Source organism: Mustela lutreola, chromosome 6, assembly GCF_030435805.1.
Source record: "Mustela lutreola isolate mMusLut2 chromosome 6, mMusLut2.pri, whole genome shotgun sequence".
Lineage (NCBI taxonomy): Eukaryota > Metazoa > Chordata > Mammalia > Carnivora > Mustelidae > Mustela > Mustela lutreola.
The window spans coordinates 84,287,106-84,303,112 of NC_081295.1; the positions used below are offsets into that span (position 1 = coordinate 84,287,106).

At 43.7% G+C, this 16,007-nt stretch overlaps 1 protein-coding gene across 2 annotated transcripts in view; it reads left to right on the plus strand.

Moving 5' to 3' along the window:
* Window positions 1–4,422: 4,422 nt before the first annotated feature.
* The window catches only part of RAB44 (RAB44, member RAS oncogene family), a 32,267-nt gene continuing 20,682 nt past the window's right edge, over window positions 4,423–16,007 (plus strand). For both annotated transcript variants that reach the window (XM_059177785.1, XM_059177786.1), the window contains exons 1-2: window positions 4,423–4,499; window positions 9,275–9,492. In XM_059177785.1, coding sequence (XP_059033768.1) covers window positions 9,286–9,492 — 207 coding nt within the window. In that variant the 5' untranslated portion in view covers window positions 4,423–4,499; window positions 9,275–9,285. The remainder of the gene's footprint in view (window positions 4,500–9,274; window positions 9,493–16,007) is intronic.

Here is a 16,007-nt window from a genome sequence, read left to right on the forward strand (position 1 = left end):
TACCTCAGGACTTTTGCACTCCCTGTCCCCTTTCCCTGAACACTCTTCTTCTAGATCTTCTTTCTCATAAGTTCTCTTCCAATATCACCTCCTCAGACAGGCCTCCCTCCCCCAGCCACCCCATCTAAAGTATGTTTTATGTATTCACTTTGCTTTACTTTTCTGCATTCACTTATTGCTTCCAGACATCATATGACATATGGTGTGGTTTTTTCCCCTCAGTTTTGTATCCTCAGTGCCTAGCACAGTGTCTGGCACATATTAGGTGCTCAACAAATATTTTTGAATAAAAAAATCAATGCCTTCTTTAGTTCAAGAAAGCTATAGAAACTCTCTTGAGTATCAATTTCCTCAGCCATGAAAATGGGGTAAAAAGGATGGGTTTGTTGGGAGAATATATGTTACTCTAGAAATTAAATTTATTAAATTTCAAAATTTATGTTTTGAAATAATTTCAGATACACAAAAAAGTTGCAAATATAGTAAAATAATTCCCATATACCCTTCACCAATAGTTATTACATGTGAACGTTTTACCACATTCCCCACATCATTCTCTGAATACATACACATTATTCTTAAATTTACTTTTGAGCAGATAATGTATTAAGATGGTACAAAATAAACAGTGGAACATAAATTTCCCTCCTTCTCCATCCCACTTCTCTCTGGCCCAGCGGCTACCATTTTCTTATATATTGTCAGAAATATTTGATGTGTTTACAGCCATATAGGAAAGCACATGTATTTGTAGAGCATAAACTTCATCCACACACTTTTTTTTCTTCAAGCAAAGCATACCAGACTCACTGTTCTGCCCCTTGTGTTTGGTTTTTTTTTTAACGTAATCTCTATACCCAATGTGGGGTTCAAACTTAGAACCCTGAGATCGAGTCCCACAGTCCACTGAATGAGCCAGCCAGGTGCCCCTGTAGCTGGCCTTTTTTTTTTTTTTTTTTTAAAGATTTTATTTATTTATTTGAGAGAGAAAAAGAGAGAATGAATGGGGGAGGGGCAGAGGGAAAGAATCTCGGGCAGACTCCCCACCAAGCATGGAGCGTGATAAGACCTGATTCTATGACCCAGGAATCATGACATCAGCTGAAACCGAGAGTCTGACGCTTAACCGTCGGGTTGAGCCGGCCAGGAGCCCCTGCATCTTGCTTTTTCTATTCAACAATGTATTTTTAAGGTCTTCACACTGGTCCACCTGTATGTTTCTCCTCCTTTTCTTCACAGCCTCATGGTAGGTCCCATACGGACATATTTGAGCTTCTCTAACCATATCCCCGTTGATGGAAATTTAGGTTGTTTCCAGTCCTTTGCTGCTATAGACAATGCAGTCATGAAATCCCGTCATGTTGTCATTTGGGGCATCACCTGCAGGACAAATGACTAAAAGTGAAATTGCTGAGTAAAAAGTTCTCTCCTTTTCGATGTGGACAGATATCACCACGTTGCTTTTCAGGAAAGCTGCACAGTTTATGTTCTTACCCACAACACGTGAAAATGTTTTCCTACATGCTTTACAACACAGCATGCTATCAATAATTTTTTGCTTTGACAGTTGGAAACTTAAAATATCACACTGCAGTTTTATTTTTGTTTCTTTTATTATAAGTGAAGATATTTTTCACATGTTAAAAAGCGGTTGATACTATTTTTCATGAATTGCTTACTTATATGGTGGTGATTTCTCTAATGCACTGTTGCTTTTTCATTGATCTTGAGGAATTCATGATCTGTGGAAGAAATGGGCTTGTTTTCTGGAACATGTGAATTTTTTTCACTGTTTGCTTGCCTTTTGACTTGTCAATGGTGACTCTTCTTTTTTTGCCATTCATTTATTTATTTTTTATTTCTATTATTTTAAAATATTTATTTATTTATTTGAGAGAGAGAGAGAGAAAGAGAGCACGAGTGGGAGGGGCAGAGGAGAGAATCTCAAGCAGACTCCTCACTGAGCACAGAGCCAGACTCGAGGCTCCATCCCATGACCATGAGATCACCACCTGAGCTGAAACCAAGAGCTGGACGCTTAACCAAATGCGCCTCCCAGGCACCCCTTCAGTAGTTTATTTTTTACTCAAAAACTTCTGTATAGTCAAATGTGTCAATCATTTCTTTTATGGCTCCTAATTCTTTGTGATAAGGCTAGAAGGTCTTAAGTGCTCCACGATAATTTTACTTATTTATTTATTTTTTTAAAGAGCTCAGATTTTTTTTTCCAAAGAGATTTTATTTATTTACTTGATAGAGAGATAGACAGAGCCAAAGAGCACAAATGGAAGGGAGGGCAGAGAGAGAGGGAGAGGGAAAAGCAGGCTCAGCATTAAGCAGCGAGCCTGACACGAGGCTCAATCCCAGGACCCTGGGATCATGACCTGAGCTGAAGGCAGATGCCTAATCATCTAAGCCATTGAGGTGCTCCCAAGATTATTTAAAAAACTATCCCATGATTTCTGTGTGTGTGTGTGCGCGTGCGTGCGATTTATTTACTTATTTTGACAGAGAGAGAGAGAGCAGGGGGAGGGGCAGAAGGAGAGGGAGAGAGAAAATCAGCCAACTCCCCACTGACTGTGGAATTGGACTCAGGGCTCATTCTCACCTCCCTGAGATCACGACCTGCGCCGAAACCAAGAGTCAGACACTCAACCAACTTAGCCACCCAGGCTCTCCTATCCCGTGATTTCCTCTTTCTTTCTTTTTTTAAAGATTGATTGATTTGGGTTTGTTTGGTTTTTTTTGTGTGTTTTTTAGAAAGAGAGAGAGAACACGTGTGTGAGCAGGGAAGAGGGAGGGGCAGAGGGAGAAAGAGAAAGAAAAGAAGACTCCTTGCTGATTAGAACCTGGATGCAAGACTGAGTCAAATGAGAGGAAATCAGTTATCCCACTGAGCTGCCCCATCGTCCCTATCCCTTGATTTCTTACAGCATTTGTTCAAACATACACAAGAGTAGAGAGACTAGAATGAATCAACAGTGACCTCATCAATTTCAACAGTAATAAGAACAGGGGGCCAAGGCCTTATTTCACCTGTGTCCCACTTGTTCTGCCACCCCTCCATTATTGTGAAACAAAACCTAAACATAAAATTTTATGATGTTTTTAATGCTTAAACTTCTGATCCATCTGGAATTATTTTATTTTTTAAGATTTTATTTTCTTATTTAAGTTTCTAAAAAAGATTTTATTTATTTATTTGACAGAGAAAGAGAGCATGCACAAAAGCAAGGGGAGTAGTAGGCAGAGGGAGAGGGAGAAGCAGGCTCCCCGCTGAGCAGGGAGCCTTACCTGGGGCTTGATCCTAGGACCCTGGGGATTAAGACCTGAGCCAGAGGGAGATGCTCACCCAACTGAGCCAACCAGATGCCCCTCCTTATCTAGTTTTAAAGTCTATTTCCTAAAAACTTTATTTATGTATTTATCTATCTATCTATTTATGGCAGAAAGTGTCCACACAAATGGGGTGGGAGCAGAGGGAGAGGAAGAGCGAATCCCAAGCAGGGTCCCGCTCAGTACGGAGCCCAGCACAAGGCTGGAACTCACTCCCTGAGATCATGACCTGAGCCAAAATCAAAAGCTGGACACTGAATCACCCGGGCACCCAAGATCTTACTTATTTTTAAGTAATCTCTAGACATGAGGAGAGGCTCAAATTCACAACCCTGAGACCAAGGGAGCCGTCTGATAGCCCATCTGGAATTATTTTAAGAGTCAGAGCTCCAGCTTTGCTGTTTGCAATTCTTCAGATGGTTTATTGAATGAACTATCTTTTATCCGCTGATTTGAAATACCACTGTTAACACATGTTAAGTTCCCATATGTGCTTGAGTCTATTCTTGTCGCTTCTGTGCCATTGATCCTTCCCTATATATTCATGCAAGGGTCCCACTCTCTTCGGATGGTTGTAGCTTTCTAGCATATTTTGGTATTAAGTTAGACTATGTTCTAGAAGATGATTTGGATGTAAGTTTCCCCAGGTTTTCCTCGCCACCTGAGGGTGCAGACCTGAGGGAAGGCACGGTGTAAGGTGACCCCAAGAAAGTCTATATACCCAGCTTTAAACATAACGGTGCCTTATTGACACTTTGGCTGGGATAAGGCATTGCATCACGCTGGCAACTAGAGACTCGGGTCCAAGTTCTGGCTTTGCAACTGAGAGCTGAGTGACTTTGACCAGCCCATCTTGCCCTTCAGAGCCTCTCCTTAGAGAAGGGCCTCCCTCTCATTTCCAGCAGTCTCCAGTTCTAAGAGCCTAGGGTGAGGGACCTACTGGGGAGTACCAGGCAGGATTATGAAAGGACACCCCGTGCTCACTTCTACAGGAAGTCCCATAGATAACACAGGAGATTGGCTCGCTGGGGAACGGAAAGAGCCATTAAGCAAGAGACAAGACTGTTAACAGTCCCAGAGCTCGTGGGTTCTTGGGGGCAGCAGTTGCCCCATCACCAGGTCCAGGAGGCCAGGACCGTGTGCACGACTGGGAGTCTTTGAAGGTGGGAGCCCCCTGGAGTTGCAATGCTTCTTTTCTTTGGAGGGGTTGAGGATGGGAAGAGGAGTGGTCTGGGTCCGCATGTGGCTCCAATGACAAGGCTGAAAAGGTCTGAGCCACTTACCTCAAGAGTTTGGTCTAACAAGGGCACTTGGGCAGGGGACTGGGATAGATTGCTTACTTTAAATGGCCCTGTGACCTTGGGCAAGTCACCTGGCTTCTCAGAGCCGTGGCTTCTCTACTGAGTTAGGAGAGGAGAGAGGGTAACTAGGCTAGAGCAAGGCAGTAGGTGGTCTCTCAGACCCACCAGCTTGGATAACCTGGGTTCAGTGACCATCACGATTACTTGCAGTTAGTAAAGTAAGTGGAGTGAGGAGCAGACCCAGTTCCTTGCCCCTTTGGTGAGACAATGAAGGAATTGGGGGAAAGCCCAGCAGAGTTGTCCCCTACCCCATTTTTCTTATGGGCTCTCTACTCCCTGACTCCAAGCCTGTTGTGCCTGCTCCCCTAACCCAGTCCCACAGTAGGGAGCTGATTCCTACAGTTGCCTGGGAGGAGGAACTATTTGCTCTCAAGTTTGGATCCCAAATCCGTATGCTTTCTTGAGTAAGGAATGCAGGGAGAGGTGGGTAGACTTAGGGTGGGATGTGTGTTCCTGGTCACAGGGGCTTTTGACTTCAAGGGTGTGAGGCCACCTTGATCCAGGGAGGGGAATGTGGCGGAGGATGGGGGGTGCCCTTGTGGGCTGGCTCCGAGGGGTGTTGTTCTGAGCAACTCTGAGTGGGTGTTGTTCTGAGCAGCTCTGAATGGGCAGGGACCTTCATACATGTGAACGACCTGTGAGGAATTGTCCTGTCAGACCCGTGAGGGAGTGGACGGTGGTGGGAGCTGGCTGAGGAGGTGTGTGTGTGTGTGTGTGTGTGTGTGTGTGTGTGTGTGTGCACCCATGTACACACATGTGAGGAGGGACTGAAGTTGTCCCCACTATCTCTGGGTAGTCATGCTTGGCCATGAAAAGGTACAGACTACTTTTAGTGTATGCTATAAGGCTGTGAAGGGGGAGTTTGCTATCCCTGACTGATGGTGTTTGCACTTTGAGGCAGTGTTGGTGGTAGGGTACCTGCTGCCTTTACACTCCAGGCCTCCTAACAGGCAGGAGGTGCCTCTGAGTGGCCCTACAGGGAAAGAAGGACTGATCGCCAAGGCTGTGGAAGGGTGGGAGCCAGTGAGGTGTCCAGAAGGTCCTCCTTCTCTCCCTCCCTTCTTTCCTTCCTTCCCTCCTTCCTTTCTTGGAGAGAGAGAGAGAGAGTGAGCAGGGTAGGAACAGAGGGGGGAGAGGGAGAGAGAGAGAAAATGTCAAGATTCCCTGCTGAGCACAGAGCCTGACATGGGGATCGATCTCACGACCTGGAGATCATGACCTAAGCTGAAACCAAGAGTTGGATGCTCAACCGAATGAACCACCCAGATGCCCCAGAAGGTGCTGCTTTCTTATGAAACGCCAGCAGACTGTTGGAAATGGGCTGTGGAGGTGCAGCCTGACCAGGAACTCCCTGAAAGACATGTCAAGAACATCCTATATCCTGGGATATGACCACAGGGAATGTACTTTAGGATTCTAATTCCCCTTACTTGTGAGAACCTGGCAGACTCAGTTATATGGCACAATATCATTATGAACTCTTCCCCCAGGGCTTCAGTTCTAGAAGCTTCTGTACTGAGAATCTTATCTTGCTGCCTCTTGTATGTTATCTTCAACGGAAGTACATGTGCAACTTGAGTTTCCAAGCCTTTTTCTTTTTTAAAAAGATTTTATTTATCTGACAGAGAGAGAGAGAGAGAGAGAGAGACTGAAAGCCCAAGCAGGGAGAGGGGAAGAGGGAGAGGGAGAATCAGACTCCCTGCTGAGCTTGATCCAGGGACTCCGGGCTCATGACCTGAATCGAAGGCAGGTTCTTCACTGACTAAGCCACCCAGGTGCCCCAAGTTTCCAAGTCTTACGACAACAAGCAAAGCCCGCTCACTCCACCCTGCTCCAGAAGCCCCGTCCCACGCATGCTCTGTCCAGCATTCCACACAGGGGCCTTTGGCCACCAATGAGGTCCCTCTCCAGGAAGTGGTCTTAGGAGAGCCTACGCCAGTTCTGCTACTGAGCCTCCCTCAGTTTCCTCACAGGTCAAGTGGGAGGAAATTTTATCTGCACAGTACTCAGCTCAGCTTTGCTGAGGCTCCAGTGGAATGTCACGTGCCCCATCCCCCCGCCCCCGCCATGGGATGACCACCATTGTGAATGCCAACTTTACCCAGCAGACCCTGTGTGGTGGAAAATTTACAAGCTAGAGGAATAACACACTCTCTGAGAACATGACGCATGCTAAGAGAAAGCAAAGCCGGAAAGGGAGGTGGGCCATGCCAGGAATATGAGGTGGTGTTTCAACTTCAGTGATCCGGTCCCATCCTCACGGAACTCTGTGGGGTAGATATCAGGTCAACGTTCCCATAAGGAAGCCAAGAGGCGGGAAGGTTAAGTGACTTGCCCAAGTTCACACAGCTCGCCAGAGGCAGGCCTTGGAGAGGCAGAGGTCTGTCTGACACAGAGTACTGGGACTGAAAATCCCTTCCTCTCTTGGGCCTCCTTCTCCACATCCATGAATCAAGATGGCAGGATGGACTGACAGGGAGAAGGCACACATCTTCCCAATTTATCTACTGGAACCAGTGTCTCATAGCAGGATGGCTCACTGCCGTGCCGGCATTCAGCTGGTACTCAGTAAATGCTTGTCACTCAAGCGCATATTAGATCATGGGAACGGTTTGGGCAGAAGAATGTCTTTTTGGTGGAGGTATGCTGTACTGCTAACTGTTTTTTGCTGGGGGAGAAAGCCCTGATTTGTAGCGTTTGCTGGCTCACATGGTGCAAATACTCACATGGCAGCTGACCCCAAACCACTGGGCTAGGAAAAAAGGTGCACAGTTGGCTTTTGCAAAGCCCCTCAGATCTGGCTCCTCAGTTTTCGTCTGTGATCTTAAAACTGCATCTGGGGGTGCCTGGCTGGTTCAGTTATTAAGCATTTACCTTTGGCTCAGGTCATAGTTCTGGGGTCCTGGGATCAAGTCCCGCATTGGGCTCCCTGCTTGGTGGGAAGCCTGCTTCTCCCTCTTCCTCTGCCCTTCCCTCTGCCTGGGTGTTGTATCTCTCTCAAATAAACAAATAAATGAATACTTGAAACAAAAAAAAAACCCTGCATCTGAAACAGACTTGGAAGGCTCCAAGAGAAACAGAGATAGCAAGTTGGAGAGAAACAGACGGAGAGATCAAACACCCAGGAAGAACCAGAGAGAAAGACTGGTAGAGAGAAAGAGAGAGAGACTCGACTTCACTTTAAAGCTTGGGGGGGTCTCCACAGGCTGAGGGATTGCTTTAGTCAAGTCCTGTGCAGCCTGTGCCCCAGGGGAGGCTGGACCAGTGGTGCCAGAGCCCAGGGAGAAGCCCATCATCCCTCCCAGTCAGCCTGTCTGTGACCTTTCACCTCAGCAGAGAAAGCCGGGAGGGGTCTTCTTGTTCTTGCTGCCTCATGCTGCACATGTTCCTTTGTGCAAGTTGTTCACTGCTTTTAAATCCTCCCTGCCTTCCTTAGGGCTTGGCTCCCGCCCTGGGCCATGCTGGAAGCTGCCTGTCCATGGGCACATCAGGCCCCTCCCACTGCCCACTGTTGTAGGTGCCACCCCTTCCCCGTTTATTCCCCTCCCCCACCCCAGGGCAGGCCCAGAGAGTACCTCTTCCAGCCTCCAGCCTCCCTTTGTTCTGTCCTTGGGGGTCTCACCTAGACAAATCCTTATCCGTCAGAATCCTTATCAATAGACCAACCTAAGACTTTCCGTGAGAGTTGGGAGGACCCCAATTAGTGAATTGGACAACGCTTACGTGAGCGCCTACTGTGTGCTAAGGAGTGGGGAGCAATGGAGACTAAGCCGCACAGTGACATCCTTAGGGGGAGCCCAGAGCATCATGGGGCCACAGTCTAGTGGGTACTGAACCGTGCTTGAAGCATGGGGATGGCTGCAGGGAAGGCTTCTTGGAGAAGGTGGCCTCTTAGGTGAGGGAGGAAGAGGCATCAGCTGGGTGGGGAGATAAGAGAGTCAGGGAAGATGGGGCAAAGGGAGCAAAGTAAGAGAGGATCTGATATTCCAGGAATGGAAGTGGTTCAGCAGGCTTGATGGACTTCGAGGGTGTGGGAGGGAGCAGGGTAAAGCAGGGGCAAGGCCATAAGACCTACTGGTTGCCTCCTGCGTGTGTCCAAGGAGCAGTCAGACGGTGTTGAGAAAAAGAGGATTGGAGGTCAGGCGGGGAGGCAGCGGTGGAGGGATCCTCCAAGGTGAGATGTGAGGGAATGAGCTGGAGGAGTGGCAAGAGAGACAGCTCGGACAGTGAGACCCTGGACAACCCTGTGTCCCCATCCTCATCTCAAAACAGAACCGATCCTGCACAGGGCTCTTTCATATAACGGCCAAGGAAGACTTTTGATGAGCAAAGATCTAAAAGAGAGGAGGGCACGTGGATAGCTTGAAGGAAAAGCATTCCAGGCAGGTGGAACAGAAAGGACAAAGGCCTCATGCTGGAGGCCAGAAGGTGGGAGAGTGTCACGAGGTACGAGAGGCCAGCTGGGGTCCAAGCAGCTCATCAGCCATGGTGTGTTTTCTCCAGGAGACCTGGGAGGGTTTTCAGCAGAGTAACTGTGTGCAGCACCCCACAACCCCTCACTATTCCTCTGTCCCCAGGCCAAAAGAGCATGGAGAGTGGAGAGAGAGTGCCCCGAAAGGGCCGCAAGCTAGGCTCCAGCCGCCGGCGGCAGATGCGAGAACCAGCTGACGGCCAGGATGCCCCCATGACCTCAGAACCGGAGTCCTTGTCCTCCCTGGTGGCTGCTGAGCTGCAGCATTTCTTCCAGGACTGTGGGGCCAAGGAGAGGGGCTTCGTCACCCGTGAGGACCTGGCGGTGAGTCGGAGTCCCCAGCTCTTCCCCTAAATCCCTTTTTGGTGGCCTCCTGAGACTTCCTATCCCATAAAGCAGGGGAGGCCTGCTCTTCCCCCTTTCTCCCATCCAAAATTTGCTCTCAAAGAAGAACTCCCATGCACCGTTCATGAGAATGCAGACTGGTAAAGCCACTGTGGCAAAAGTATAGAGGTTCCTCAGAAAATCTGAAATGGAAATACCATACTGGGGATGTACCCAAAGGAAACAAAAACAGTAATTCAAAAAGATATATGCAGCCCTTTGTTCATTGCTGTGTTATTTACAATAGCTAAGATATGGAAGCAACATAGTGTCCATAAATGAATAAGGAAGATGTGGCATATATACACAATGGAATATTCCTCAGCCACAAAAAAGAATGAGATCTTCTATTTTGTGACAACATGGATGGACCTAGAGGGTATTATGCTCAGTGAAATGAGTCAGACAGAGAAAGCCAATGCTGTATGATTTCACTCAGATGCAGAATCAAAAAACAAATGAACAAACCAAAGGCAGAAACAGACCCATAAATGCAGAGAACAGGGGGTTGCCTGAGGAAGGTGAGTGGAAGGACAGGCAAAATAGGTGAAGTGGGGGACACAGACTTTTAGTCGTGGAATGAGTAAGTCATGGGGATGAAAGATACAGTACAAGGAATATAGTCAAGGATACTGTAGCAGTGTTGTATGGTGGGAGCTTCGCTTGTGAGCACAATGTAACATACAGACTTGTCAGATGACTATGTTGTACACCTGGAACTAATGTAATACTGTGTGTCAATGATACTTCAATTAAAATTTAATTAATTAGGGGCACCAGGGTGGCTCAGTGGGTTAAGCACCTGACTTTTGGTTTCAGCTCAGGTCATGACCTCAGGGTTGTGAGATCAAACCCCATATTGGGCTCTGTGCTGAACGTGGAGTCTGCTTAAAATTCTCTCTCCCTCTTTCTCTCTGCTCCGCCTCATTCTCTCTCCCTCTCTGAAAAAAACAATAACACCCATTAATTAATTAATTTTAAAAAATATAAAGGTCAGTAGGCAAAAAGCATAGGTTGCATACTAGGTGTTTATGCTCCTCTGCAAAGGAATATTCTTTGTGTTAAATGACAAGCACATATGTTTTCTGAGGCAAATCAATAAATGTCATAAAATTTGTCCTCAGATAAGTTGAGGAATTTGTTTATACTAATATGTAAATGGCTGATAAGGCAGTATGTGTTCTGCTCTTTCAGAAACATTTGCATTTTAACAAAGGAAAGGACTTCAAGTCAAAGAAGGAACTTGCCTATGGAGCAGGGAAGTTTATCCTGGGGAGCAGAGTCCTGGAAATCAAACCATGTCAATGACTAGAAACATCAATGACAAGACCAGCCATGGTTGGTCCCTATAAGGAGTCTTAGGCTCTGGCCCAGACCAACACTGACCAATTTTTCTTTGGTTTTTCCTCATTCTCTGCAAAAGGGTCTATGTGGGTTGCTGGAGTCTTCTCAGGCCTACCGTCTCCTCTGGATACTGCTCCATGCTCCAGACTTTGTCCTGCCCCCATCAGAACTGAGTTTTCCTGTGGTCTGTCCTCGGGGCCACAACAAGGAACCAATGGATGTTGTTGAAATAGAATTTTCAGGGGTGCCTGACGGTGGAGCATGTGCCTCTTTATTTCAGGGATCATGAGTTCATGTCCTATGTTGGGCATAGAGATTACTTAAAAATAAATAGATAGAAAAGAATGACTTTCTCAGAGGGGCCTTCACCAACTCCCTTGAGCAGAGGGAGCAGCAGGCTGAGGCAGAAGCAAATTGCCTGCTGAGTGAGGAACCCGATGTAGGGACTGGACCCTGAGATCATGACCTGAGCTGAAGGCAGATACAGTAGCCAACTGAACCCTGCAGGCATCCCTATATATAATTTTCAAAAGGGTAAAAAAGGTAAATATAAAATCAAGTAAGTACAAAATCAACATTTACCAAAGGTTTTATCTAATTAATTTTTATTACTAATTAATGAAGGAACCAATAAGATGTTACAATTGGCCCAAAAACTAGCATGTGAGAAGCGAGGCTACAGTATTTAAAGGCAATTTGACAGGAAACTGTTAGGATAAGATTGCTGAGTTCAATTTTTAACATGGCTGATGTCCAACAGGCCATAAATCTTTAGGGTTATCTGTTGTCCTACACAAAAATTTTCATCTCTCCCAGGCAAAAATCTGCAAGTTAACAAGTAACTTCAGCAAGTCTGGGACTTTTAATTAAAGATAAACAATGAGATGGACTGAGTGCATTCCTCTAGCCTTGACAATGCTTGAAAGGACATGCTCTCTACCTTTTGGCCCAGTTTCCCAGTTTCCAATTATTCAGATAATTTTCTGTGATGATAAATAATCTCCTGATATAAAAAAGCCTATTCTCATTCCCCCTATTTCCATCAGCTCAGCATCCTTGAGCTTGCTCTACAAATCTAGACTTTGAAAGTATGAAGTCATTTTAGTTTCTGTCCCTAAGTTTTCATACAGAATCTTAGCTTAAAAACCTCTGGTATTTGCTCTTCTACCTAGAGTGAATGTCTGTTCCACTTTGCCTAGGGCTGGAGGGATGCCTGGGATGTGGAACTTTCAGTGTTAAAACCGGGAACATCTGGGGCAGACTGGGTCCAGCTGGCCACCCTATTTCTATCCACAGGACAGGAAACTAAACCCAAGACTCTCTTCAACTTTCACCTGTAGCCCCTATAAATGCAAGGGGTTTCCTTTCTTCTTGAGAGTCCCAATTTTTCTAAGGTCCCTCTTCCTGCCTGGAAGCAGCCTTCCTTGTCAATTTTATACTTATTTCCCGACCTTCTGTGCCAGGCTGCTGGGATAAATAAAATCTTATTTAAAACCATCAACCCTGCTGGGAGGGTTTTGCAGACATTGACTCCATGTCTGTTCCTTACAGCAGACTTGTCACATCTGATTAAATGAGAATCATTCTTCAATGTGACACTCTAGTTACACAATTGATTCATCCAACTATATCCCAGCAAAAAAAAAAAAAAAAAAAAAAAAAGGACAGATTCTTATTGAATCAATAATTTTATCGCCATGGAAAGTCAGGAGGCCCAGGAAGTGTCAGTTTCTGAATCAAGAGTGGGTCAGTGAGATTCAGATAACATTTACAATGTTTAACTTCAGTTTACAAAAGCAGTCAACTACCAGACTGAAGGTTAGAGATGGCCCAAAAAGACAGAGAAAAAACTGCCTCTTTGATCCATAAAGATAGAATGATAAAAAACAGTACCAGTTCTATCCCTGACAAATAACCACAACTCCATTTCCTTGAACCATTCATTCATTTCTATGTCATTCATTCCTGTTCTGCTTGATATTGAATGAGCTGGCCGTTTCTGGACTCAAGAGTCCTGGAAATTGTCAGTCTGCTAGCTTGGCTGAAGGTCCACTAACATCAGCTCAGAATCCTTGTATCCAAGGGAAGCATCAGTAGCTCACAGAACTGGGTCCAGTCCTTTTCCGCAAGGTGTTGGGTCTATCCCTGGTGGCCTGCAGCTCTCAACTGAGACTTCAGGCCAACGTAGGAAAGGAGAAATAACTAGTGTTGGTGGTGAGGATGTGGAGAAAAGGGAACACTTGTGCTCTGTTGGTGGGAATGTAAATTGGTGCAGTCTCTCTGGAAAACAGTATGGTGGTTGCTCGAAAAATTAAAAATAGTTCTACCCTCGGGAATCCAGCAATCCCACTCCTAAATATTTACCCGAAGATAACAAAAATGCTAATAAGAAAAGATATCTGTACTGCCATGTTCACTGCAGCATTATTTACAATAATAGCTAAAGCACAGAAAGAACCTAAATGTTCATAGTCCTTCCTGGATAGGAAACGTTTTTGCTAATGAGGCTGAAAAGCTTTGGTTATTTATTACATCGCTAATAATATCAGAGTGGAAGAGAGTGAAGTTCTCTGTTGGGACGCAGCACAAAACTATTTCGTAGGGTTTGATCAGTGTTTCGCCTGAAGATAAGCACATATCATGGATCAGCAAACACACTGAGCAAACTCCAGGCCTTCCCATAAAGCATGCAATTTCTGAAATATTTATATGAATCCCATTTTATCTATGGAAACTTAGCCTAGGAAAGCCTGAACATCTCTTCTGATTTGACGGTTCTTCCCATGATGTTTTTTTTAACCCAAGCCATATATATCATATGTATATAAATATACATATGTAAAAATATGAGGTTAAATTTTTTTTAAATTTTATTTTTATTTATTAAATTTATTTTGTTTTATTAAATTTTATATTTATATTTAGTTTTTAAGTATATATATTTAAAAGTACATATATAGGGGCACCTGGGTGGCTCAGTGGGTTAAAGCCTCTGCCTTCGGCTCAGATCATGATCTCCGGGTCCTGGGATCAAGCCCCGTGTCGGGCTCTCTCCGCTCATCAGGGAGCCTGCTTCCTCCTCTCTCTCTCTCTGTCTGCCTCTCTGTCTACTTGTGATCTCTATCTGTCAAATAAATAAATAAAATCTTTTTTAAAAGTACATATATATACTTTATATGTATATATACTTTATATATATTTATGTGTGTGTGTGTGTGTGTGTGAATATACATATAAATTTAACCTCCACCCTCCTAACCCAAGCCATATATAACATTAGATTTTGTTACAGGTTAAACCCTCAGTTTTTATTTTCATCTACATGCAACAAATACAGCAAGATTTATCTTTAGCGATAATAATCAGCTCATTATCTTTTAGAAGTGGGTGTTAAACATAACACATTATTTAATCCTTTTATCATATTAATCAAACTTAATGAGCTTTTAAAATATGTTGTAAGTTATCTATATTACCCAAAAGAACATTAAAAATATTTCAGCATCGGGGATTTGAAGAATTTCCTTATAATTTTTGAAAATTATTTTTTCACATATTTTTATTGAGGCATAATTGATATAATATGATAATGATATGATATAATATGATAATGATATAATAATATAATAATTGATATAATATAATATTATAATATAATATAATATTAGCTTTAGGTATACAGTGTAATGATTTGATATCTGTCCCTGCTGCAAAACGATCACCACAATAAGTCTAGTTAACAGCCTTCACCATACAGTTACAAAATTTCTTTTCTTGTGATGAGAGCTTTCAAGATCTACTCTCCTACTTTCAAAGATGCAGTTCAGTATTATTAACGATTGTCACCATGCTGTACATTACATTCCCATGACATATTCATTTTATAACTGGAAATTGTACTTTTTTGACAACCCCCCCCCCCCATCCGCTTCAGGGATTGCCCAATGTGTTCTCTGTATTCATGAGCTCTGTTCTTTGGTTTATTTGTTGGTTGGTTGGTTGGTTTTAGATTCCACATATAAGTGAGTTCATTCAGTTTTTATCTTTTTCTGTCTGGTATAATTCACTTAGCACAGTGCCCTCCAGGTCCATCCATGTTGTTGCAAATGGTAAGATTTCATTCTTCAATAGGCTGAGTAAGCTTCCATCCTGTATATATGCCTTATCTTTATCCATTCACCCTTCTATGAACATTTAGGTTCTTTCTGTGCTTTAGCTATTATTGTAAATAATGCTGCAGTGAACATGGCAGTACAGATATCTTTTCTTATTAGCATTTTTGTTATCTTTGGGTACATATTTAGGAGTGGGATTGCTGGATTCCCAAGGGTAGTTCTATTTTTAATTTTTCGAGCAACCACCATACTGTTTTCCAGAGTGACTGCACCAGTTTACATTCCCACCAACAGAGCACGAGTGTTCCCTTTTCTCCACATCCTCACCACCAACACTTGTTATTTATTGCCCATCCTGCTCTTATAAGTGGTGAAGTATTTAATAGATACAGAGGATATCCTAAATTTTTTTTTTTCTAGATTTAGGATCTTATATTGGGAAAGCAAAATCAGAAGAGCTATCAGAGAACATTTTGGCCACTGGATTAAGATAGGATCATAGGAATCTGAGAAATAGTACTTGGCTACCTGTTGAATCAAAATGACAATAAAATAAAATATTTTGAGATAAACATCGAAGAAGGTAACATGATTGCAAGAATATTTAGCTCTTTTATAAGAGAGGTGATTTCAATTTTTTATTTTCATTTTTTTTTTTTTACTTGAAAACATGATCAAGCCAGAATAAAGTACAGAAATTTACTCTGTTGACATAGGGAATCATTTTTTTGGGCAGGCAATTTACAGAAGATAAACAGTAGCTTCTTTTTAACTCTTGCTAAGAGCTCTATGATCAATTTATCATTTTAATAGAGATAGAGCTAAAAATCTAGTTTTGCATTAATATAACACACGGCAGTAAAACTTTCACAATTTAAAAAAATTATTTAAAACCATCAAAGCCGAGCCAAATTTGGCACTTGATAAAATGTTAACATGTTTCACAGCTTATTTTCAGATTTAGGTCTTATAAATCAAGGCAACTAAGATTCCCTT